Source organism: Aspergillus homomorphus (assembly GCF_003184865.1).
Source record: "Aspergillus homomorphus CBS 101889 unplaced genomic scaffold BO97scaffold_37, whole genome shotgun sequence".
Lineage (NCBI taxonomy): Eukaryota > Fungi > Ascomycota > Eurotiomycetes > Eurotiales > Aspergillaceae > Aspergillus > Aspergillus homomorphus.
In genome coordinates, this window is record NW_020291923.1 from 234,352 (window position 1) to 257,941 (window position 23,590).

A 23,590-nucleotide genomic window follows, 5' to 3' on the forward strand; every position below is an offset into this window, starting at 1 on the left:
TCAGTGGGAAACCCAAAGAGTTTGCCCTTTTTTTTTTTTTTTTTTTTTTTCTTTCGCTCTCTCGGGGCAAGCTGAAGGGAAAGAAGGATGGAGGGAAGAGAGAAAGGGAACTTACAATTCCAGTTACTGCCCGTCGTCAAAGTGGGTGCAGATGGAGCCTTAGCGTCAATCAGGCCTGGGTCGACAAATGGCGGGCGGACACCGGCGGATAGCGGGTTTGGTTGGTTTGAGTCAGGTAGAGAAGAGATAGATCGGTAGTTGTAGTCGTCGTAGTAGTAGTAGTCCTTGCAGTAGGTTGTCTAGACAGACCGTGACTACTTTATATAACCTGTCAATGATCCCAACACAGCAAATTTTAGAGCTGACAGTTCACGGTTCACAATCCGAGGATCTTGCAAATTGGGTAATTGATAATTGTGGAAGGAGAGGGTGGTGGCGTTCACGGCTGTCCCAAGTGAAAAAAAAATCAAAATAGGATAGAAAAGTGACAACCCCCAGTCGTAGACTTCAGGTGCCGCTGAAGCCGCTGGATGGTTCAGGGGACTTGCAGGAAACCGATGGGGAACGAACTTCAAAAATGCGGACCGGGGGGGGGCCTCAAATGCGAAGAGAGAAAAAGCAAAAAGCAAATAGAAAGAAGGTTACGATGAAGGCATGGGATTGCTCGGTGTACGGGGAGATTGAACCAATGGTGAGGGAATACCACGAACCAGAGGTAATTCACACTTGAAGATGGAAGAAGTAATATTAAGTCAGGATAGTCAGGCGATGGTCGAACAGAAGTATATCGCGTTCGATGACAGGTAGAAGTAGACTCGTGGCGATGCAGGGGAGGAAGGGGAAGAAGGAGGAGAGTATACAACATGCAAAAGGGAACTTATTTCAATTAGGACAATAACCGATCATGCATGATAAGGGGGGGGTGGGATGTTTGAGGATAATAAGATAATAAGGTAGATGTTAATGTATGTATGTTGTAGGTTTGTTGGCTTGTCGCAGGGGGCGCTGTTGATCCGCAATGAAACACAAATCTTGCACCTACTTGAGTTCACAGAGCCTTAGCAGGAGAAGGCAGATGGAGGCAGATGGAGGCAAATGCCACCTTTTCAGGGCCAAGGAACAAATCACAGGCGCGCAAAGGAAAGGGCCTCGCGCGGAGTGGAGATGGCGGCGGGTTGGACAAATCGAGAGATAGAATCGGGGGTTTGGGTTGGAACCACTTGGTAAAGTCAACCACAAACCGTCAGGCAGGGCAGCAACATTCTCGTTCTTTAGGTATTACCGCCAGTGTTGGAGTGTTTGGGATGGAGATGGATGGATGGATGGATGGATGATTGAATAGGAAGGGCAAGGAAGAAGTATATAGTAATTCAGAGCAGTCGCAAGCACAAGTAAGGAACCAGAGAATAAAGGGACCAGAACATTAGCTGCCTTGGAAATTGAGATAGAGCCTGAAACCCAAGGGAATGGAAGAAAACAAGCAAGCAAAGCAAAGCGAAGCAACGTTCAAAGCAAAGCAAGAGTTCGGATCTCATACCAAACTCATCGCAATAAGAATCCTCGGGGAAAGATAGGATGGGAGGGGATCATCTGAAGATAAATATGATCCCCGATAGTTGAATGCCGAGTTCAGGTCAAGGAGTAAGAGCTTCAAGCCGCTGATGACTCTAAGCAGGTCTGATGATGTGCAGCCCCCATTTGCCAAAGAATTTGCCTCTTGACTATTTGGGATGGACAGCAATGACTGATGATTATCCACCCGGTGAGCGTCAAACAATGGTTCGCCGGCAGAACCGGGCACTGTTGAAAGTCTGCCGCCTGTGCCTCAGTTTTGCCCATTTTCCCTCTGGCTTGTGGTCGGTAGTAACCGGTAAAGGGATCATCGAGATCGCGTTCAACCACAGCCCAGTACCTATCAATTCAGAGAGATCTATGCGCGATCGATCTTCCATATGTTCTTTGCCCTTTTCTTGGATTTAGTGTCGACTTGCTTTCTTCTTCCATAAAGGAAAAGGGAGGTGGTTTGTCTTCTGGGCAATAGCAAGAATTCCCTTCTGACAGGATCCTCCCCCGCGATACCGAGGAAGTTTAACCAAACTCCTATCCTCAACTTCTACCACAACACCGCTTCAGCCACTCTCCAGACTTAGTCGACACGCTAAGCGCCACGACCTGAGCTCTGCAATCGAATACTCCCGGAGGATAAGTCCGCCCGCCACCTCTTCCGTTTTCTCAGTCCGTTGCATTGCTGGTAACTGCACGAGGTGGGGGTCTCGGCGACCAGCGCTATCACCGTAGACCATTGAAAAGAGTCGATGACAACGCTCATCGGCTGATGGGTGGGTGACTCGATCATTTGGCTGGTGATGATGCTATCCACTTGAGCTGCAGGAGCTGTGACATTTCATCACCGATGTCACCTCTTGGACCATCGTCTATGCCTCTATGGAGGACTAAACGGTATTCATTTCTCTAGCTGTCGCCCGGACCGGGTGGACCGATTACCTCCTTGGGAATGTTTCGCTTCCTGAAATGGTTGCCTTGGCTGTCACTAAGCCCAACGAGGGCAGTTTCCCTCCCTTGCCGTCGCAGCCATCGGAAATCGGCTCGCCTTGCTGAAGAAAAGAGAGACGGAGAGAGAGCGAGAGTGAGAAAACTTGACCAGAATATGATAAGAGATGAGATAAGTGACATCACCCTCGTGGAGTATTTCATGCTCGTGTTGTCGCGGTCAAAGCCGGATAATCTCAGATTGGGGCATAGCCTTGCCGGCTGAGATGGTTACTCTGCAGTATACTCGAAATCTATTTCGGGAGTAGTACTCAGTATGTACTGTAGATATGTATAAACAGCCGCATCCACACGCCTTCACTGTCGAGTCCTTCGCTGTAGGAGTAGATGTCATCCTCAGGCTCGTTCCGCCCATTCCTAATTTCTTAGTCAGATGCCCTGATGCCTTAGTTGCGCAAGCATCCCCCTCCTCCCTCTAAGTGGTTTCTGCGGCTTCTGCCCCGTTCGATCAAAAATAAGATGGACTCCGAGGATGAAGAGGATCAATACGGAAACTAGCGGGATTGCCGGGCTGACCGTCTCCTTGCAGGCGCACCTCACAGGTTTCAGGGCCACTATACAGGGCCGGTGGGGGAGCTCTCCTCTCATACAGTGTCAACTTATTAGTGCAAGCTACCGAATGTTGCGCGTCATCGCAGCAAAAGTCGTGTGGGAGAGCGGAGCAGGATAATCGGGTCCCCAAACAGCTGGTTCGACTGCAGTGACAGCCGAGGACCCAGTCGAGCATTTTAACTTTTGGCTTAACGCACTCTGGGGGGAGATCACTCCATAGTTCCATGCGACAATGTTGTTGACTGTTTGAGGAAGAGAGGTAAACAGCTGCAGCTGTCGACCGCGGATCGAAACGATATTCTGATGAGCAGCTCTCCAATCACAGAGGGGTCATCCATGTAGGAAAACTGATATGCTTTTTTCCACCAGGCTTCTAGTCAAAAATCCTGCTGCGCAGCCCAGTGCCACCATCAACGGTTGGCGATCTAGGTGCTTGGGTCGGCAAGGGCGACCTGTGATCAGTGAGGCCGGTCACCTGCAGCAGAAGCTGTGTAAGCGCGATCGCCGGGCCACACGCAGCACACATCCTGACCTTCGGAGTAAACTACACCGTCGACAGAATCACTACACGTTCAATCAAAAATCCCCTTTAGCATGATCAACATGATTGCACGAGGGAAGGCCCCCGCCCCCTCAGAGAGGGGTGCATCTGATATTCAACCATGCGGAGCACGCTGTCCCAGTGGGGTTTGAACAGAAGGAGGGACGGGAAGAGGGAAAAGGGGGTTCCAAAGTGCAACAATTATGAAAAATAAGAGAATCATCCACCGCCTTTCTCTACGCATGGCATGTGAAGCTGGAATGGAGGCCAGGCAGGCAGGCAGCAGTTAGTTCATACGTCAGTCACCACCAGTAGTTGGATAATTAATGTCTGTGCTTAGCTTATCGCGATAGCCCCCTGGGTGGTCGCTCAAGCCCTTACTGACCAGCAGCATGCGGTGCACCTGGACCTGCTCTTCATCAAGTACACCTCTTAATATCCTCGTAAAATCCCGCATACAGCAACAGCAATACACGAGGGGCAGCCCCGAAAATGTCAATTGAAAGGGCGACGAGCAGTTGTGAAGGAGGTTTCCGGAAAATCAGAACTCAATGCAAGCTAGTTAAGTTTCGGCGATCGACGGGGCAAAAGGAACAATGACATCATTCTGCAGCGATTGTCAACCGGATCGCGCCATGGGGGGAAAAGGGAAAAAAAAATTGGAGAAGGGGAAGAAGGAAGAGATTGGATTCTCGGCACGTGGCAAGGCAGCGATTAATAGGTGCCTGAGGTATAGCGGGATGCAAGATCACGTGATGTAATGCAGCCGTATCGGGGAAACCAAAGTCCGACCCCGGCCGGTCTCCAGCACGTCCAAAGAAGGGCCTCTTCGTCCAGTCAGTCAGTCCGATCTGCCCTTACTGTGTTTGGCGTTCCGTTCCTTTCCTTCCCTTCCCATCCTCGCTGTCATTCACGATGGCCCGCAAACTTCGAGCAGCTGCCCAAGCAGCAGCTCAATCAATGAGTATGTCAATATCACTGCCCTTCCACGCGCCTCATTTTCCTGTTCTGCTGCTATTGTTTTCAAGGCGTGCGACATCGAATCAGTGATGAGCGCGAATATTAATTTCCTTTTAGGGAATGCCGCACCTCCGCTCCCCGATGCCTCTGATGAGGAAATGATTGAAGCCCCGCCGTCGCGCGGCTCGTCCCCGGCCATGGCAGATCTCAGGGATGCGTCGGATAAGGATCCTGATGCGGAGGGCCAAACAGATCCTGTCCAGGAAGACGAAGAGGCGGCAACACCGGCACAAGACTCCAACGCGCCATCACGAGGCGAAACCCCGACGCGCTCTGGAGGTCGCATATCAGCCATCCCACGCAAACGGCGCATAGGACGTCCCCCCAAGAACCGCCCCCCAGACTGGGATACGCCCGATGATGGTTCTGCGCCTGCGCCGATTCACGTGAGCACGCCCGTCAAGAGGAGACGAGGACGACCTGCTGCCAGCGGTGGACGATGGGCGCGCAACCGAGGACCGTCGCATGTTACACAGGTTCCCATCGACAAGGAAGGAAATATGATGGATGTCATCGACGATGAAGTGGCTCTGCCTGACGACCCGGAGGGGGAAACTAAGGTCGACAAGTGCGGAAATCTGCTAGGTGGTCGCGATTATAGGGTTCGTGTGTTCACGATTCTCAACCGCGGCGATCGGAAATACATGTTGTCTACAGAGCCGGCTCGCTGCATCGGGTTCAGGGATTCGTACTTGTTCTTCCAGAAACACAAGTTCCTGTACAAGATAATCATTGACGATGACGCCAAACGCGATTTGATCGAAAGAGAAATCATCCCCCACTCCTACAAAGGCCGAGCCATCGGTGTCGTTACTGCCAGGTCCGTGTTCCGGGAATTTGGCGCGAAGATCATTGTGGGAGGGAAAAAGGTTATCGACGATTATCATACCCAGGCAGCAAGAGAACGGGGAGATGTAGAGGGTGAACTTGCGGTTCCCGAAGATAGGATTCCTCCCCCAGGAGAACCCTACAACAAGAACCAGTATGTTGCATGGCATGGAGCTAGTAGTGTCTACCACACCACAACGCCCTCAGTTCCCTTGCCCACCGGCAAGGTCGTGGATTCGAAGAAGCGCAAGGTTACTGTTACAGGCGATAACTGGATGCTCGAGCACGCGCGCGAAGCAAGGTATGTATAACTTCTGGTGTTGACCACTTGTGCGATGCTGATCTCATGGATGCAGCAACTTCAATAGCCTTATATCTCAGGCACGTCGCATGAACCTAGAGGGCCAATACGACATTCACACCAACATCATGCAATACCCCAAGATCATGCAGCCCTCGCATGCTCGCTGGGAGCGTGTACCGCCGCCTGATCCGCGCGTCGCAAGTAGATTGGCACAGGGACTGTCGACTCTCCGGTTGACCAATGGTAAAGACAACGACGAGCCAGCCGTTGTGGCCGACAATGATGGCGATGACTCGATGAATGAGGCCAGCGACACAGCAACAACAAGCGAAGCCACCGCTCCTGAAAAACCCGCCATCTTCTCCTCCGTTCCCCTGGCCCTATCTCGTCGCTTCGCCATCCACGACGTTCACTTTGAAGCTCCCCCATATTCCAACCTCGGCGTTCCCGGACCAGACGGCGATGTGCACGATGTCGGCTCCAACGGGTTCATCAGTGTCGCCGATCCCAAGCATGCTGAGTTTATGAGCCCAGAAGTCCTCGCGGAACTTCCTCCCGACTGCCAAGAAGCGCTTCTCGATGCTGCCGCGCATGAATTGGAATGGAAGTCGAAATGGACCAGCGAGGCCACCGACGGAGCCCGGAGCAATCCACTCAAGAGCTACGCCTGGTTTCCTTGATGCGCGCCACGCTATCTTTTTTCCCCGATCCCGCGGCTAAGTCTGCAGGCCAAGCCGAATAACTGGCCACCCTAAAATGTGCCCATTATTCTTTGGAGTGCTGTGCGAGAAGCTGCCCGGGAACGGATAGAGAAATGTCACGATAAACGCTCCTTCCGACTACTGATCATGTAACGGCGTCTTCGTTTCCCAGGTATACGTTTCATATCCATGTGTTTCATCCTTTTACACAACCAATTTGATCCTATTCGGCACAAGGAAAGGGGGTGGAAGGTGTCCGGTTTTCACGCGCTTTGACGGTTTTTTTTTTCCTTTATTTACTTTTGCAAGAAAAGATTTATGTCCTTGGAGTTGGCGCGTTCCCTATTTCAAAATCAATCGATCAATTGGGTCTATGAAATGTGTATTAATAGCTTTTCTAATCTGATGGCTGACTGAGGGCTTGACTTATGCTGCCGCTACCTTTCCCGTGACCTTTTGAACTTTCATTCTGCCGTTAGCTTTATTCTCTCTGGACTCGATATGTGTCTGCCTGATTCAGTGCAGGGCTGCCTGGTTCCTTAGGGCCTGCCACTGTAGAAGGCGGCTGCCTATCCCGGGGGTATATTCTTACTGAGTCACGACTAGTACTATTCAGTAATGTAGACCGCTTTGTACATGAAAAAACACGGCTACCTATTTTTCAGACATTCCCTTGTATTCTGTACCTGTGGACAATATATCCAGAATAGCCGAGCTGACAATGGGCCTGACCCGACCCGACCCGTGACTGGATTATATGCACGAGGTACAGTGAGATGAATACATCAGAGGGTTGGGAGATTCATAGATAGTATTTAGTTGTAGTTAGACATTGATTCATTCATTCCATCATGCATTGTAGTAGTAGTACTAGTTGAAATAAAAAGGGGCAACGCAAACGCAACGCAGCTCAACTCCAAAACGCAAAAGAGAGAAAGGGGGGATGAAAGAGCAATGACTGAAGAAAGAGACGCAGTGCATAGGACACAAAATATTCTTGATGAAAGCATATAGAGTAGAAAGGAAGAGAAAAGGGAGGGGGGGGCACAGCGCCCGAACAAGAACCCCCCCCCGGTTTATCCCATGGCCATCTCGGCGCGAAGCTTTTCCAGCTCTGCTTCCTCGTCGTCTTCCTCGGCGTGTGCGGGTTGGGTTTTGACTTTGGGTAGGTTAGATTTTGCATTTCAAGGGGAAAGTGGTTCGGTGATGAGATTAATAGAGGGGTTGTTAGGGGACTTACGTTCTCCGTTGGCTGCGGCGGGTAACCGGTTGAGCTGGTCTGCCACGGGCACCGTGCCGGTCTTGAGCATGCGCTCGTCCATGGCCTCCTGCTCCAGACCCTCGAGCTCGGCTTCCAGGTCGGCCTCGTCCGGTTGTTCGGTGATGGAGTTGCTTGTGATGGCTGTCGCGATCTCCTCGCTGAGTTGGTGCTGTTCCCGGAGTTTGTCCCTGTTGTGCCTTGATTAGCTATGCGCCTCCTGAGCCCATCGAACCGGTACATACATCGTCTCGTCCACCTTATCGATGGTCATGGAGCCGTGGATCTGCGTCATGGCCGCGCCAGCCGCCTTCATCGCATTGAGAGTCTCCTGGTTGATGTTCGCTGCCTCAATCGAGTAGATCTGCTGCTCCAGCTGCACGATCTGCGCGGTCGTCTGCTCGAGGTTCTTCTCGTGGTTCTTTTTCCGTCGAAGGGCATTCTTGGCCGCTGTTTCCAATAAAACAAGCAAGTCAGTCAGTCGTGTTTGCAGAAGGTTGTTGTTGTTGCTGCATCATCCCCCTCCCGGTCCCCGTAACCTCCCATGCCCCACCCCTCCCTCCTCCCGCCTAAACAACTCGATCCATGCGGGAACATACCGGTCTTGTTCGTCGTCACGTTCTTCCTGGCAATCGCATCCTGCTCCTCCATCTGACTCTCCAGGTACTTCTCGCGCTTCTGCAGCATATCCAGCTGCTCGCGGAGCATCAGGATCGCCTCCTTAGGCGCATCTTTCCGTTTCTGCGCGGCCGCTCCGCCGAACCAGGACCACATTGTTGATAAGGACGGTGTGAGATGGGGACAGTCGGTTTGTAGCGTGAGAAAAGGTAAGGTTATGGCAAGGAGTGCCTGCGCTTATGAACCAATTTCGCGGTATGAAAGCCTCGAGGGGGTGTTGTTGGAGTGGGATGAAAGGCGGTCGACGGGGGGAAGTGGGATGAGGTTCGCAAGGCGATAGCTGTTGTTGGGGTTGTTCTTAGCAGATCGGATTCGGGTGATTGGCACTGAAGAGAACAAGAGGGAAAGAAATTTGCGGGTCTACCTGAGCTAAACCAGAAGACCAAGTATTGTACAGCACAGTTCGAATACCAAGATATGAAAGTTTGAACAAAGGTAGAAACAGAGAGAGAGAGAGATGATATCCGCCTGGGTTGGTCACTTTTCCCCTCGTTGGCCCTATGACATACGCGCTAAGCCTATCGGGGCCCGTCTGTCACGTGCCATTTCCCCGTCATTCCTGCCGGCGTTTATCGCTTTTCCATCTACTAGCCAATAGTTATTGCATTTCTACGAGAGTCCTTCCGAATAACTATGCAGACAACGATGCCATGAGGTTGGAACCTCTCAATAGTCTGAAGGGATGAACGCCCCCCTTCCGTCGACCCGCAGCTTTCTCTCCGACCTCCCATCCCACCCGATTGACTCGAAAGTCCGATTCCTCGGCTGGTGCGTGGAGCTTCCTTATCTATCTGCCTCGCCTTTCTCATGTAGACGCACACATAAGCCCGCATCCACGCATGTCCCGTTACCACGCATTCTTGAGCTTGACATACATGTAGAACCATAACTAACCCACTCCCCAGCGTGAGAACCTACCTGACCCCCACAGGGCACCTCATCCTAGAGCACAACTACCCCCACCGTAAACCTCCGCAGCAGCCTCCGTCTGTGCTGGTCGACATCAATGCCGTGCTGGAATCCGTCACATCAACGGAACTGCGCGTGGGGGCGTGGGTGAGCGTGCTTGGGTATGTGCGAAGGCGAAGAAGAGATGCAGCCGATGCTGATGCTGCACCTGCCTTCGTGTTTCCAGATGTATATATCGAGGCGGTGCTGGTGATTCCGGCGGGGGCGGTCGCGCTGGGGGAGTATGAGCGGATTTTGCAGGAGTCGTTGGAGGTTGAACGGCGGGTGAGGAGAGTGAGTTAGTTGAAGGTAGAATGGCTATTGCTTTCTGACTTCAAGGTTTGTTTGCATGGTGGGTGGGTGTGGGCTATGATGGTCTAGAGCTATGCTACGGGCGCGCCTGAACAACGGCCGGACTTGGGAGACGATAATGGTGTTGAGAGGAATTATTCGAACCAAGACTCAATGCTAAGCTCTTTCAGTCATGCCAAAAGAACACTATCTTGGGTATGTTGCTTTGTTTTCCCCACCGAATCATGCGTTCCCAGACTTTCCATTGCCGTCAAATGCCCGTCAGGTTAAACGTCCATCTTCGTCTTCTCCGTCACAATCCCTCTGTCCCCTCGTTGCATCTGTCGCTTACGCTTCAGCTCCAGATGCTTCTTGTCCTCCTGCATCCTTCGAATGAGAGTGCTTTTCTCCCGAATCTTGTACCCATACTTATAGAACACAACCGGGATCGGAACAATAAGGACCTCCAACAACCCCAGCAACGTACCAGACCAGTTCGGGCCAATGCCCTGGTACATATACGTTCCCACCAGGGGCAACACACCGCCCAGAATACTGCGAATGACCGAGTTGCCCGCCATAGCCGAGGCCGCGTAGACACCATAGCTACCAGCCAGATAGTTCGTCGCATAAATAAACACGCCCGTGTTGCCTGCACCGAAGGGGATGCCCGCCAGAATGGGGACGATCCAATGCACGGAGGCCGGGGAGCCGGTCCACGCGAACCAGAGCTCGCCGGCCGGGATCAGAAGCGCGGAGATGCAGACGATTGACACCATGGCCTCGGGGGCGGGTTTTCCGGTTTCCGGGTCAATTTTGTGGCTGTTGATCATGCGGCGGATGAGAGGTTCGCAAGCGATGGTGACGAGACACCCGATCCCGATGCCCAGGAAGGCCAGGCCGGATAGGCCGAGAGACCAGCCGCGGATCTGGCGGAAAACGATCGGGTAGGCTGTGAAGCAGAGGTATAAGATGCCGTAGACGATTGCGATGTAGATGTTCCAGAAAATACTGTGATACGGTATCGGGTGAGTCTCGTTCGTTGGGGGAAGGGTGTTGACGGTATAGCTTAGCTTACCAAATAGGCTCCGTGACAGCCATAACGAACGGGCGGCTCAGATTGACCTTCAGCAACTCCTGTAAACTAGCCTTCTGGTCGTACCGGCACCACCACCGCGAATCCCCTGTCTCTTTCCGCAAACGGGCCGCCTTCCTCTGAAGAATAATGGGCTCGTACGTCTCCTTTAGTATACACGAGAGGAGCAACGCAACCCCGGACAGGATCAAAGCGATCCAATCCATCCAGCGCCAACCCAGATATTGCGTCACGAACCCTCCAACAATCGGACCGATTACTGTGTGCCTAGTCAGCATACTCCGATCCTGTCTCTGGGGATGCTGGAAAAGCCTGCACATACCTGGACCGTTGAGGGGGCCGATACTCCAGATCGACATGGCCAGCGCACGCTGATCGTCGTGCGCGAGATCCGCGACCATCCCCGGCGCCGTGGAAATCATCACGCTGCCGAACAGCGCGCCGAGGAACCGACAGACTATCAGGGTGGCCAGGTTCTTGCTGACCGCACACGGAACGATCAGAATCGTGAAGACCGCCAGGCAGCCGATCGAGACCGGTTTGCGTCCGTAGAGCTCGCTCAGCGGAGCCATGAACATCGATCCGATGGCGAGCCCGATCAGGTACATGGTCAATCCCAGGGTGACCACTGTATTCGACGCGCCGAATTCGGCGCCGATCTGTGGAATTCCAGATGTATATGAGGTCGAATAAAGAACGCTGGTTTCCGCGTCAATCCTGCGGGTATCGCCTTGGCTGGGTGTAGGGCACACACATCAGGGCGACTCACATAATCAGCGTATTGTACGAAAGGAACGTCATCCCCATGGCTTTGTACCCCAGAGACCAATTCTTCGGGTTGGTCCGGTCGAATTCGTCTTCCCAGTCGACCTCATAGTCCGGGTCGGCGGTCCCGGTAGTACCGATTGAGGTTACTCTTTGCGCCAATGAGGGTATCGAGATGCGTGATGTTCGGGTGTTGATATTGACTAAGGCCTCGATTTGGTCGCTGGTCTCGTCGGAGGACATCGTTTCAGCCTCGGAGTGAGCATATCTCGCGGTGGTCTCCTCCTCGCTATGCCGAATTGTTTTGTGGTCCTCTGGGACAGGATCTCGCGGGGACGACATGGTCCTTGTGCGGCAATTTGATACAGCCGAGGCAACGGTATGAGTCTTGTAGCTGACTTCCTAACCCAGAAACTCGCGTTATATAGTGATATCTTAGATATTAAGATTAGGGTTGGAGTTGTCTAGGCTGAACGTCCTTAAAGCCACGAAGAAGGGGCGGGAATATTGCTATATCCTCTCAATCGAATGACCATAGGGCGTAGGAATCTACCACAAAGACAACATCCGAGGTCAGGTGTGACAAGGCTCCGGGGGTTTCGGCTTTAGAGAAGCTAGGGAAGTCCAGCATGCTGAAGAATACAAGTCTAAAGGGGATCAGACACTGGAGCGGGAGCGAGCCCTCTTGAAAGGCGTGGGATTGACATGGTCGACGCAATGCAAAGACTAACGGCCCTAGAAACCCTATGCAAATTCGGCCCAGAGAAATAATTCAGGCTGAAGATTGGTGAGAAAGCAACAAGAGAGTGGGGCGATGAGCTCTGCTGATAAGACTTTGCCCGTAAATTGATATCTTCTCAGTCGATTGATCACCGGTATCGCAACTCAGTATGACTCGACCATCGGCACTCCGGCTGTGCCAAGAGGCTCTGCAGTGGTTAGTCTCGAAATTCGATTGCTACCCATACCAATAAGGTAGATTTGGGTTCCTTTGCATTGCATTTTTCGAGAGATTTTCAAGTCAGTGCTCTTTCTCCGAGGCCCCCGTTGTTTACCCCAGATCAGGATGGAGCTCATGGCCATAAACTCATGGGTCATCCCCGTGGGACAGTGGACACTGGTAATAATCTGGAGATAGAGTGCTTAACATCAACATCCACGCAATAACATGAGGGGAAGGAAGGGCATTACAGTTATTTACAGAGGCCAGCCAATCAATGGTCTTAGGCAGAGATCCCAGCTCGGGTCCGATTTGCCGCCCGTGCCGGTTTGCCGATTCGAGTCTTTGGGAGAGTAGCCTGGAGTTGGAGTAGGGCTGCCGTGATGGAACTTACCTCTGTATCTTCTTTCCAGTTTGGCGGATTTGCATTCTTTATATGTATACGTATTTATACCTCTTTTTTACCTCCTCAGACATATAGTCAACAACTAGCAGACCCGATAATATTTTGGATCAGGGATTTGTGTATTCTTCGGGAACTATGGTTAAGATTGTCTCGTATTTAGACAGACTTGGGTATTTCCATCTACCATCTCATCTTCCCCCCCGGTAATCATACTAGGTTGAGGAGTGCATTATCCCAACCGGAAAACTAGTTGTTGCCTAATGTTGGCTGAAGCCCTTGGAGAAAAGAAAGCACGCTGCTCTGGTTGCCTTGGGACCATCGGTATCGTCTGGAGAATATTTTGAACAAGCCTGGTTCTCGGTTGTTCTTAAGGTTGCGATATCTTCATCACTGTCCCAGAGGACTTTCTACGGATGGACTCGAAGGACTTGTCTTTTTTTAAGTTTCCAGATCAGATTCATGCTAGCCCTTTCAGAGCGCCATTTCAACCCCTTTGCCAACAATAGAGTATCGATACTACGTAAGACACACTGTGCCCCCATAGTCCTCATGCAACACCATTCACACATCTTCGTCTACCAGTACAATGTCAGTTTCGTCACTTATGAGCGGTTCAAGCTGGGGTTGAATGAAAACGCTTTGGCTCGATTGATCTAGACTGGGCCCGGGGCAATAGGTCCATAGACTTCCGCTCGGAAGTGACATTAATGACTACAACTAACCAGCATTGCAAAGGGATGTGTGTGCCGTCTCGATGCAGATAGCCTTGCCGTTGCTAATACCTTGGCCTTGATCATTGTTCAGTCATCCAGTCTATGTAAAGAAGCTTCAATGTAACTCAATCGTTGACCGGGATAGCGCAACTAGGCCTGACCAACACTGACGTACTAAACTGAGCTTGCAGACCCAATCAAAAGATACTCTTAGAGGCGTTACCGGCGCGAGAATCAGCTTATCATCGTTCGGTGGATGCACTTCAAGGCCAGAGCCGGCGACCATGGCTCTTGATGAATCGGCAGTGATCTCATTGACTGTAGAGCTGGACAAGAGAGCATGCTGGGTTAGTTAGGAGGCATACTCACCCTGCGGTGGAAGTGGATACCTCCGGACATGTTTGCGTACAGTATACTGCATACTACCTCGCAAGTTAGCGTATCCAGTCAACCCACGTCTGGTTCTAGCGTCACGACCTTGTTGCACACAGTTCAACGGTTCATCGTCTTGAAATACACGTAACTTCCGAATGCAGGAGATTCAGATGGTCATTATTCCTTTGGAGTTCTTGAAGATGTATTGGTACTCTGTTAACACTTCGGTTCATGTCATGACGTCTGCCAGCAACCCTGCCAGCGCCGCTCTAGCGGTTATAGACATATCTGTGGGACTACTAGTGACTATACGTTCTAGCCCTCGACTCCTCGCCGGAAGCATCACTGATTCAGGTAGATCAACACTTAGATCATGTCTCAGGCCTCCGTTTTCAGTGTCGAGGCTGTTCGTTTGACCAGCACTTGCATCATCCTGCTACGGTACTGCCAGTTTCGAGCTCGAATGGCACAGTATCATGTAGCGTCGGTAATTGCATCTTTAACGTCATGACTCCGTTAAGTGCAGCGGATTGTCGCAAGCCCTTTAGATTCAAAGAAGGAGATTCGAATATAAAAGGAGGGAAGTTCACGGTGGTAGATAGAATTCACCATCCACGCAACCTGAAGGAAGCCAGACAAACAACTCTAAGAATCAATTGCAAACCTCGAAGATCTCCACCAGCCTCTTTGAAAATGCCTTTCACAACCCAGCAGAACGGACCCATTCCTGTCATCAGCAAGGATGCCAACGGCAAAGCAGCCAAAGGCGGAGATGGCATCACCGAATGCGATCCCATCTTCGCGGCGGCCAAGGCGGACGATATCGAAGAGATCAAGCGCCTGCTGTCGGAGAAGCCCGAGCGCCTCAACATGAAGTGCGCGGCATGCAACGGGATCACGCCCATCATGGCGGCGGCGATCGCGAACAAGCTGTCGGCCGTGAAGCTGCTCTCGGACAAGGGCGCGGACGTGACAATCCGCGACGCCAGCAGCTACACGATCCTCAAACTGACGCTCGACCAAGGCGACGACAACAAGGCGGTGGCCGAATGGATCGTGGCGAACCACCCGGAGCTGATCGTGACGGACCCGCGCCTGCCCAAGGGCGAGGACTGGCTGAACGCGCAGTTCAGCGTCATGTCCGACAATATCGAGGACCAGGCCAGCAAGCCGCCGCCGGAGGTCCTCAAGTACCTGATCGATGGCTATCCGAACAAGCTCCCCGCCGACACCGGCCGCACCGTGTCCGAGGTCTACTGGGAGCATATCCTGCTGCGCTACATCGGCGATATCCCGCTGGACATCACCCGGAACTACTCCGTGGACCTCAAGATGGCGTTCGTCGGCACCTTCGATCGCATCCTCTACAAACACGAGGGCATCCAGGAGTCCGCCCGCCTGCTCAACAGCGTGCTGCCCACCACCCAGTACAACATCATCGGCACCCACGTCGTCCCCAAGCAGGGCTGGGTCACCGAGCGCTGGGAGTACCACGACAAGGTCCATAACCTGCAGGTGCTGGACGGTATCGATACCTTCCTGATCGATGCCAATGCGGGCAAGATCGAGGTCATGCTCATCAACTATAATGTCTACGAGATGGAGTGGCTGGATGATCCCGAGAAAGGCAAGCCTGGCCCTGGTAAGGTCTGTCCTTCTTCGAGGGCTTGATTAGTTGTACTGGCTGTGTGTGAATATCATGGCCCTTGGTTGCGGGATGGGTTTGGATGGTGGGAAAGTTGGCTTTTATGCTGAGGTTATTGTCTCTTGTGGTTAATTGTTTATTTGAAATTAGTTGCTGTTGTGGTAGGCTTGTTAGTTAGTTTCAGAGAAAAAAAATACCAAAAAAATTGTTTGTTTCCCGCTTTTGTATGAGTTGAAATGTTCCTAGAAGTACTCTGCTGTAATAGCTTTATATACTTTGGGGCTTTGGACGTAAAATCTAGTAACAAGATAGGGCTTCGATGAAAGTGTACAGAACCGGGAAAATGACAAGCGGCTTGTTAGGGCAATGAGTAAGACTTCAGTCATACTACTTTATCCGAGATATGTAATGGGCGTGTAGACATAATATGGATAAATGATGCAGAGTACCAATGTCATGTAGCCTGTCGATGCATCAGCGATAAGATATGATATCGAAGGGGATTCAACAGCCACTCTTGTGGTCAGTCAATTCTCCCTCGAATGTTTCCTTGCTGATGTTGCCAAGTGGTTCGGTTTGACATATTCGAATCTCACTGCAGATAATATATAGTAGCCCGCTCACAAGTTGTTCTTTTAACAATACCACTTCAATGCATCACAAATGCTCGAGCTGCGGAGTCCAAGTGCCAGTAACAGCAGCAGATCGATAGTCTGGGGGAGAATGAGGAGGGAGGGTATTGAGCCATGTTCTAGAAGGAATCAGCGAAGCCCACTGGGTGAGATATGCAGCATTTCTAGACCATCGGCTTGTTCAGCCGATATAGCGGTATCTTTCACAAACTATTTCATCTGCGCTCTTGTAGTAAAGTTCCGAGATATTGACCGACAGCGACAACTTGTGGTAAGTTTAGATATGTCTCTGATGGAGACTCGGACCTTTAACCTTGAATGGAGTGAAGACCCAGTCCTGCTCGGAATCTGTCCGAACAAGAGATCGGCCCATTTTATGAAAGATCACGTGCTCCCATGTGACACGGTCTGGATTCTTCTCAGTTCACTGATGAATCTACCTACCCGAGACAACCACACTCACTCACTTCAAGGTTATCGTCACTCTCCTGCAAATAAGGGGCTGAAGAGCAGTTGCCGGTCAACAAGCAATGATCAGGAGCCACATTAGGCAGGATGGGTCATGCCACAATGCAATCGCATTAGCCATGGATGACCGCGAACTCACTCTCATCGAAAATCTCAGCGTTCCGCGGCCGCCGCGGGATAGAGCACGCACTGCGCCAAGTTGTGCAAGATCTCCTTCCTTTCTCATTTTAGTATAGACGGAAAGCTCCATACTTCCACTTCTCAAACCGGCTGAATTCTCCGGTCAGCCAACGAATGGCTTGTGGATCACTGGCTTCGTTTTCTAACCGAAGAAACTAAAATCGGGACCTCCGTTCGAAGCGAACTCGCTTTCCATGGCTCGGAACGCCATGCTGCTGGCCCCGATGGGCCCTGATGGCCCCTGCATCAGGGGCCCGGCTTTATAGCTGGAACTAAATATCTTGGTCTTGCCTCGAATATCTCTCCAATTGTCCGTGTCTTAGGGGTACTGTTCCTATGATACTTGTATAGCCCCGGAGATACTCTGTGCTCATTGTAGCCTGGCTCTTGGTCATGTTTCCTGCAATAGTCGCCGTCTCTGGCCTAACCCTTCTCTATCTCTATCATGTCAATCGAGGTTTGACCGAGTTGCCAGAGGAAGTCCGCCTTCTGTCTCCTCATCGCTGGACAGCCAAGGAAATCAGGGACGCCTATGAGGATGCGATTCGCAACCCGGTAGATGTGGAAAGCAGTCTGCCTCCCAAGCAAAACCGGCGTTATATCGTGATTGGCGGATCCGGTAGGTCTATAATCCTGGACTGCATAATAAACCGCTTGCCGACGGGAGAGTAAGTTCTAACACATGCTAGGACTTGTCGGGAACTGGATTGTCACACATCTGCTTTCCCGCGGCGAGAATCCAGCAGCAATCCGGGTCTTGGACCTCCAACCCCCTCGTCGCGACATTCTCGATCAAGGAGTCACGTTCTTCAAGACCAACATTGTTGACAAGGAGGCTGTGTCGAGCGCCTTCGCACACCCATGGCCTGAGGACGTGGCAGCCCTCCCGTTGACTGTGTACCACAATGCGGCAGTAATCAGGCCAGCCGAACGTCACAAAGCCTTCCTCTCCCGTTGCCGCAACGTGAATGTCAACGGCACCGTCAATTTGTTGAATGCCGCTAAGGAACACGGCGCCAGCTGTTTCATTTCCACCTCATCCGGCTCAGTGGCTCTGCGCCGTGCCTCCTTCTGGCTTCCGCCGTGGCGGAAGACCCCTAAACACATGATTCAAGTCATCAGCGACTCGACCCCCCTTCCTGAGGACCACTACGACTTCTTCGGCAACTACGCCGTCTCCAAAGCCGAAGCCGAGTCCATCGTCCGCGCAGCGGATGACCTAGAATCCAACTTTCGCACGGGCTGCATCCGACCAGCCAACGGCATCTACGGCATTGGCGAAGACAATAGCCCAGCCGTAACCACAATGTATCTGCAGGCCGGTGAAAACCCGACGTAAGAAGACCTCCCAGCCCTATACCCTCGCGCTTCTGAAAACCAAACCCATCCTAACCTACATTTTCTTCTCGAAAGCTGGACCTACTCTGTAGCCCAAAACTTCGTCAACGCGGAGAACGTCTCGATCGCGCACCTTCTCTACGAACAACGTCTGCTCGAGCACACCGCCAATCCCAGGCAGCTGCCCAATATCGGCGGTCAGGCCTTCCTCGTTACCGACCCCAACCCCGCCATCACCTTCAGCGACGTCCACCTCCTGCTCATGACCCTCGCCAAGACCCCCGTCAGCTTTCGCCGTGTGCCCGCGATCCCTTTCTTCCTGGTCTCCTACCTCATCGAGTGGTACTCGCTCCTGCAGCTGCATCTCCCCCGGCTGCTCCCGCCGGTGCAGGGCGATCTAACGCAGCTCCAACCGGGACTGTTCGCCATCTCGAACGTGCATGTCATCGCGGACGATGCGCGGGCGCGCAAGAGTCCCGAACAGGGTGGACTGGGATATGCGCCGCCGATCGGCACCTTGTACGGGATGTGCAAGCAGCTAGAAGATTGGAACCGGCGAGCGGACGTGAAGGCCGCGGAGGAGGCTTCGAGGAAGGGGATGGTGAGTATTTCCGAGGGAGGCGTGGATGTGAACCTTGCTGTACCTCCTTCAAAGTTATAAGCCGTTGGGGACCCTGTATTTACGAAAAGTGGCCTTGAGGAAGCGTTGCCACCTGCGCGACACACTTAAAAAAAGCTTCGGCCTGAGGCATCAACACAAAGTGGGTCCGGGTATACGAGGATGTTTTGCTACCGCTACTTCAACAACATGGCCGCGGTGGTGTAGTGGTATTAACATTGCAGAGCCCCCGGGGTCTTATACCTAGCGGGTGGAGTGCAGATTCTGGGTTCGAGTCCCAGTCGCGGCATTTCTTTTTCTTTTTCGACTCGCTGCTCGGTGATAGCGTCATGAGGGCGTCATGCGGTAGGATCCTGAAGCCAGGCACTGCTGCCATACATACACGCCGATATTATGTATATAGGCTTGGAGCGGGGCGAGTTGGCGGACCTTATTGGGCATACAATGCCAGGAGGATTGACCCGATAGGAGAACGATCAGTAGTATATCAGATTGGAGCTTGAGACTCATTAATACATAGAGACCGAAAGACTACTAGATAGGTACCATTCAACACCAAAAAGGAAGCCATCAATCAATCCCCAGATGCAAACAAATCACAGTCTCTCGCCAGGCGCATAGTACTCCGGCACTTTCATCTTCAACGCCTTATCCTGATATCCCAAATCCTTCGCAGTCAACACGGCCCATTTCTCACCAACCACCAGCACCGTCTGAATCCGCCGTTCGTTCCTCGCATACACGAAAAGACCCAGATCTAAGGTATTGAGGCTTTGGCAAGCGAACCGGAAGAAAAGACACTAGGTATTCCACCCGACATCATCGGGCCAAATCAACGGGTCGGCAGCACTATCCTGATGGTGAATCGCCCGAGCTGAACAAGCATGGCCGGCACGGCACGGGTGAACGTGTCTTGAGACCCTGGCCCGCGGCCATTTTTTCCGACAGGGCGCAGGGAAAGCCGGGCTATAGTATGGAGCGGTGGATATTCTGGAATCGACATATTTTGGAAACGACATCTCCTCAAGCGGAGTACGTTCGCTTCGCCCAAGCTGCGCTTCCGACTCCTATCACAACGTACCGATTGGGCGGTACACTTTATCATTCTCTCTCCCGCAGATACTGTGCGATCCATTTCCAGAGTCGCCGATCCGCTACAAAGGTTGGATTCAATTCTGCCATCACCGTCAGATGCTGGGATACCGCGAATCGTTCGCGACCCACGCAGGTGAAATAGTGCTTTTCATCCGGTTTACGGGGATTTTCTTCATCGTAGGCTGAGAGGATGCGAGACGCCTCTTGGTACTCCTCACAGTCCTTTATCCGACGGAGATGCAGGTGGATAGCCTCCTCCTCTTCCTCCTCCTCCTCGTGCTGTTTGCCAATGAAGTGGTGGAGAAATTCCGAGAAGTACACATAATCTTGAAGGCCATCGAGATTGACGAGCCGGGCGAATGCCCAGAGAACAGAGCCACTGGGGAGTAGTTGCCGTGGCGCATCGACCGCTCCATCGAAGCCGTGCGCAGCGACAAAGGCCCTGACGAAAGGCTCTACCAGAACCTGGTGGCGGGGGCCGATCTCGCGGATGGGGCAGTGGCGGAGTCACGAGCAGCAGAGACGGGGGCACGAACGACGCGAACGCCCAGTCAAGAACGCAAGTAATATTCAGCTGGTCATCCACGAAGATATTCTGAGCGCTGAGGTCGGGATGGCACAGCGGGAAGGCTCGTCGCCCCCGGACATGTGGTGACAAGGGGACGATCGCGCTCGACCAGCGCGGGGATCTTCTCTTGCAGCGACTGGCCTACCGACGTGTAGTCCAGTCTGTTCGGCATACTTTCGGCTTTGGCTTCCACGGCGACGTAGTCGTTCCATCGATCGGTGGCAGTTCGGTAGGCCTGGCTGTCCCCGTACTCCGGGGCGTAGCTCTTGCACATGGGCGCGAAATGCCAGCACGAGGGCGTGATAGAATGCCGCTGCGGCTGGGAACGGGCCCCGCGGGATAGTTGCTCTTTCCTTGAATTCATCGCGGCCTTGCTAAATCAGTGTCGGGTAGAGGCATTTCCCACCCTATAGGAGGATTTTCCTCCTTCTTCGTATTGTGGATACATGGAGCCTGTTTTGTCGCAACGGATATTCGACAGATGCGCATACATCTCGCCGAGCTGTTCCATAGTCTTCTGTTTCTGGGCTATGGTTAGGGTTGCGGAGGGAGAGCTCCCGATTGTCTCATCGCTCCACTGATAGGTACTGAGAGGGACACCGGGAGCCTTGCTCATCAACATGTACGGCACACCAACCCCATTCTGACTGTTAGGGCTGAACGCATAGATCTCGGGAACAGGGATGCTCCCAACCTGTTTAATGTATTTGAGGGTCGTCACGCCGCTCACCAGCACCTCTCTTGCAGTGTCTTTTCGAAGCCCGAACGCTGTCCGCGGCGGCCGGAATACCCATTCAACTCCGTCCTCGAAGACAAGGAAGATGGCCCAGTTGAAACTGCCCCCCATGGGCCGTTGCGATTCGTCGCAAGTGCATCGTTTCTTTCGTATCGACTTTGCAATTGACAGTAGGGCTGAGATGTTAAAGGATGTGTAGGTGAAGATCTTCGCTTTTTGTGGTTGGGTGGCCATTATATTACGCACGACGACCTTTTGAGATGGGGTGCATTCGGTCATGGTCATCGGGACTGAAACTCGCGGTCAGGTGCGAAGAGGTAAAGATAATGCGTCGATTAGCGTGTGCGTGCTAGCAGTGAGCTGTGAAGCACATGGTGATTGATATATTCTGATGTAAAGTATGCCTCCGACCACACTATGGTTTGTCGGGGTAATAGAATATGTCGGCCGAAGTGATAGGCCCGAAGAAGTCGATGGGCAGCACATTCAAACTCTTCCGCGATCAACATACTGTTCTCTCAGTAGTGACAATTGCATATTTGACATCTAGGTCTGAGATCTAGTTAGGCAGCATTGCAAATCATGTGGAGTTACTAAAGGCGCACGAGTATCAGTGTGTTGGATGGTTAGGTTGGCTGGTGATCAATCCTTGACGCTCGGACTACGCCGTGACAATTCCAGGAATCCAGATGAAACATTCAGGTATAGTGATAGAATAGTGCTAAACGAGGCCGAGAGCAGGTTGCCGAATGTGCAGCAGTCATATAGGCAGTCATAGTGTCATCAAATGACGAAGGAGTAGGACCTGATAATTGACATATCATGTAGTCTAGCTCAGCGCATTAAATTTGACCGGGATGATCTTCTGGACATTGGCTAGTACGGGTATCATTTGTTGCCAGACGAGCTGTGGGTGATGTATAAATCTTTCGGGATCGGGCAAATCGGGGCTTTACTTTAAATGGTTGAAGTGGAGCGAGTGTCAGGCATTTGTACAGTTGAGGTAAGGCGACGATTATCGAATGAACCTTGCTTGCACCGCAGAATGCAGATTTTCCTTGTCGCTTGGCTGCGCCGCTACGCATCTAGCTACTAAGCGACAGACTGCCACAGGCTGACTATGGCTATACCTGCTGGAAGCTTCAAATATCAGATTGAGAAGATTGACCCGATCGGCCGGAGACCAGCCCAAACGGCCAGCCACAGTCATCCAAATTCTGACTAAAACTCCCAAAGCTTTCCCAGGTTCTCGGACCGGCCAAAATTGGCTGGCTGTCAGCGTGACATTTTTCCCCCCCACAGACTTTAAGGCAGCCATTCATGGCACTTAACGGCTCTAACCTTGAATCATGGATCCTGAGTATCGAAAATCCCTGGCGTACAGCAGCACACAGTGGGACGCCCTGCCCCCCCCTTTTTCAGCTGCTTTTTTTTACTTTTCTACATTCTGGAGTCTCATTCACGATCGCTGATAGGCGCGTGAGTTTCCTACTCTTGCAACCATCGGCCTTTCAACATTTGCTTCTCTGAGGCAATGAGCACTCATCGAATTATCATTCGACGCTCAATGCTTACCCCCGTCCAAAGGACTTGCAACGACCGAACGTCCGCCCTATGATGGAAGAATTACCCAAGCCATAACTTACCTGATTTAATTCGCTCGGCCCACTACCCAAGGTTCCCTTCATCGCTATACTTTGTTTGGCCCTGTCCTGACCCCGTTTCTTTTTTTACTTCTTGACTCGTGCCGTGTGTATCCCTGCCCCTTTTGCGATCGTTCTTCGCTCGGATCTCAAGTCCGCACAGCAAGGAGTAGAATGAGACACGGAGGGAGTGAAATGTGCAGGATACATCTATCATCGAAGATTCTACTCGGAGAAGATTGTGATTGATTGACCGGTCTGCCTCGTATCGGTGGTCGTGATGCCGCTCCTGCACACGATGGGCGATCGGTGTCATATTGCTCGTTACCACCCAGGTCTTCGTTTTGATTGTCGCTCCCGCAGCATATCAGCTGAACCGAATGGAATAGATAGGTAAAATGCCGTGGAAAGTGGGTTCCTGAACTGCACGAATCTCGCTGGATGATGGGATGGATCCCCATTAATTTCCGCCCATCCGGTAAGCCTGGGGACTAAGACCATTATTTCCTCATCAGGAACGGAATCATCGGTTAAAAAATGAGCTGATAGCCCGGTTGAGAAAGACTTGTCAACTGATCCCCTATATCATTCCTCAACTAATTGAAGTAGTACGTAGTAGTAGTTTCGACTAGAAGATCTTGGTGGATGCGTGCAGTCCCCCGATCTGCTTGGTCCGTCG

General features: G+C 52.1%; 7 protein-coding genes and 1 non-coding gene across 8 annotated transcripts; 5 read left to right on the plus strand and 3 right to left on the minus strand.

Annotated features, from left to right (window-relative positions):
* The first annotated feature begins 4,526 nt into the window (after positions 1-4,526).
* On the plus strand, positions 4,527-6,936 carry BO97DRAFT_396282 (nuclear localization protein Npl6). Its single transcript, XM_025694079.1, has 3 exons — positions 4,527-4,628; positions 4,742-5,813; positions 5,869-6,936. The coding sequence occupies exons 1-3, from the start codon at positions 4,580-4,582 to the stop codon at positions 6,494-6,496; spliced, it is 1,749 nt and encodes a 582-aa protein (XP_025548701.1). The 5' UTR covers positions 4,527-4,579; the 3' UTR covers positions 6,497-6,936.
* Positions 6,937-7,445: 509 nt separating this feature from the next.
* On the minus strand, positions 7,446-8,650 carry BO97DRAFT_167031 (ESCRT-III subunit protein SNF7). Its single transcript, XM_025690265.1, has 4 exons — positions 8,375-8,650; positions 8,021-8,225; positions 7,758-7,966; positions 7,446-7,676 (listed from the first exon to the last, which is right to left on the minus strand). The coding sequence occupies exons 1-4, from the start codon at positions 8,547-8,549 to the stop codon at positions 7,594-7,596; spliced, it is 672 nt and encodes a 223-aa protein (XP_025548702.1). The 5' UTR covers positions 8,550-8,650; the 3' UTR covers positions 7,446-7,593.
* A 485-nt stretch (positions 8,651-9,135) lies between these two features.
* On the plus strand, positions 9,136-9,695 carry BO97DRAFT_310832 (nuclear telomere cap complex subunit Ten1; the record flags this gene model as incomplete). Its single annotated transcript, XM_025691221.1, has 2 exons — positions 9,136-9,221; positions 9,359-9,695. Coding segments are annotated over 2 exons (423 nt in total), but the record flags the coding sequence as incomplete, so codon positions are not given.
* BO97DRAFT_167049 (MFS transporter) lies at positions 9,660-12,166 on the minus strand. The gene is made up of 4 exons (XM_025690266.1): positions 11,558-12,166; positions 11,111-11,487; positions 10,771-11,047; positions 9,660-10,703 (listed from the first exon to the last, which is right to left on the minus strand). The coding sequence occupies exons 1-4, from the start codon at positions 11,893-11,895 to the stop codon at positions 9,980-9,982; spliced, it is 1,716 nt and encodes a 571-aa protein (XP_025548704.1). The 5' UTR covers positions 11,896-12,166; the 3' UTR covers positions 9,660-9,979.
* A 2,514-nt stretch (positions 12,167-14,680) lies between these two features.
* BO97DRAFT_436843 (ankyrin repeat domain-containing protein) lies at positions 14,681-15,797 on the plus strand (the record flags this gene model as incomplete). Its single annotated transcript, XM_025697813.1, has 2 exons — positions 14,681-15,634; positions 15,783-15,797. The coding sequence occupies 2 exons, from the start codon at positions 14,681-14,683 to the stop codon at positions 15,795-15,797; spliced, it is 969 nt and encodes a 322-aa protein (XP_025548705.1).
* A 1,263-nt stretch (positions 15,798-17,060) lies between these two features.
* BO97DRAFT_167142 (putative 3-beta hydroxysteroid dehydrogenase/isomerase family protein) lies at positions 17,061-18,981 on the plus strand. Its single transcript, XM_025690267.1, has 3 exons — positions 17,061-17,531; positions 17,602-18,247; positions 18,326-18,981. The coding sequence occupies exons 1-3, from the start codon at positions 17,306-17,308 to the stop codon at positions 18,909-18,911; spliced, it is 1,458 nt and encodes a 485-aa protein (XP_025548706.1). The 5' UTR covers positions 17,061-17,305; the 3' UTR covers positions 18,912-18,981.
* An 80-nt stretch (positions 18,982-19,061) lies between these two features.
* Positions 19,062-19,158, plus strand: BO97DRAFT_t220. The gene has a single exon. It is a non-coding gene; the product is annotated as a tRNA-Arg (tRNA).
* A 315-nt stretch (positions 19,159-19,473) lies between these two features.
* Positions 19,474-21,547, minus strand: BO97DRAFT_458122 (aminoglycoside phosphotransferase family protein; the record flags this gene model as incomplete). Its single annotated transcript, XM_025699219.1, has 5 exons — positions 19,474-20,429; positions 20,476-20,538; positions 20,585-20,797; positions 20,939-21,475; positions 21,521-21,547. The coding sequence occupies 5 exons, from the start codon at positions 21,545-21,547 to the stop codon at positions 19,971-19,973; spliced, it is 1,299 nt and encodes a 432-aa protein (XP_025548707.1). The 3' UTR covers positions 19,474-19,970.
* Positions 21,548-23,590: the final 2,043 nt, after the last annotated feature.

Excerpts from the sequence above, each read along its gene's own strand:
- BO97DRAFT_396282 (XM_025694079.1), top strand. The coding sequence starts at position 4,580 with ATGGCCCGCAAACTTCGAGCAGCTGCCCAAGCAGCAGCTCAATCAATG. Across the intron at positions 4,629-4,741 it reads AGCAGCAGCTCAATCAATGA|GGAATGCCGCACCTCCGCTC; the intron begins GTATGTCAATAT and ends ATTTCCTTTTAG. Across the intron at positions 5,814-5,868 it reads GAGCACGCGCGCGAAGCAAG|CAACTTCAATAGCCTTATAT; the intron begins GTATGTATAACT and ends TCATGGATGCAG.
- BO97DRAFT_167031 (XM_025690265.1), bottom strand. The coding sequence starts at position 8,549 with ATGTGGTCCTGGTTCGGCGGAGCGGCCGCGCAGAAACGGAAAGATGCG. Across the intron at positions 8,226-8,374 it reads CGTGACGACGAACAAGACCG|CGGCCAAGAATGCCCTTCGA; the intron begins GTATGTTCCCGC and ends TATTGGAAACAG. Across the intron at positions 7,677-7,757 it reads CGCCGCAGCCAACGGAGAAC|TCAAAACCCAACCCGCACAC; the intron begins GTAAGTCCCCTA and ends ACCTACCCAAAG.
- BO97DRAFT_167049 (XM_025690266.1), bottom strand. The coding sequence starts at position 11,895 with ATGTCGTCCCCGCGAGATCCTGTCCCAGAGGACCACAAAACAATTCGG. Across the intron at positions 11,488-11,557 it reads TCGTACAATACGCTGATTAT|CGTTCTTTATTCGACCTCAT; the intron begins GTGAGTCGCCCT and ends CGCGGAAACCAG. Across the intron at positions 10,704-10,770 it reads GCTGTCACGGAGCCTATTTG|TATTTTCTGGAACATCTACA; the intron begins GTAAGCTAAGCT and ends ACCGTATCACAG.
- BO97DRAFT_167142 (XM_025690267.1), top strand. The coding sequence starts at position 17,306 with ATGTTTCCTGCAATAGTCGCCGTCTCTGGCCTAACCCTTCTCTATCTC. Across the intron at positions 17,532-17,601 it reads TATCGTGATTGGCGGATCCG|GACTTGTCGGGAACTGGATT; the intron begins GTAGGTCTATAA and ends AACACATGCTAG. Across the intron at positions 18,248-18,325 it reads CAGGCCGGTGAAAACCCGAC|CTGGACCTACTCTGTAGCCC; the intron begins GTAAGAAGACCT and ends TCTTCTCGAAAG.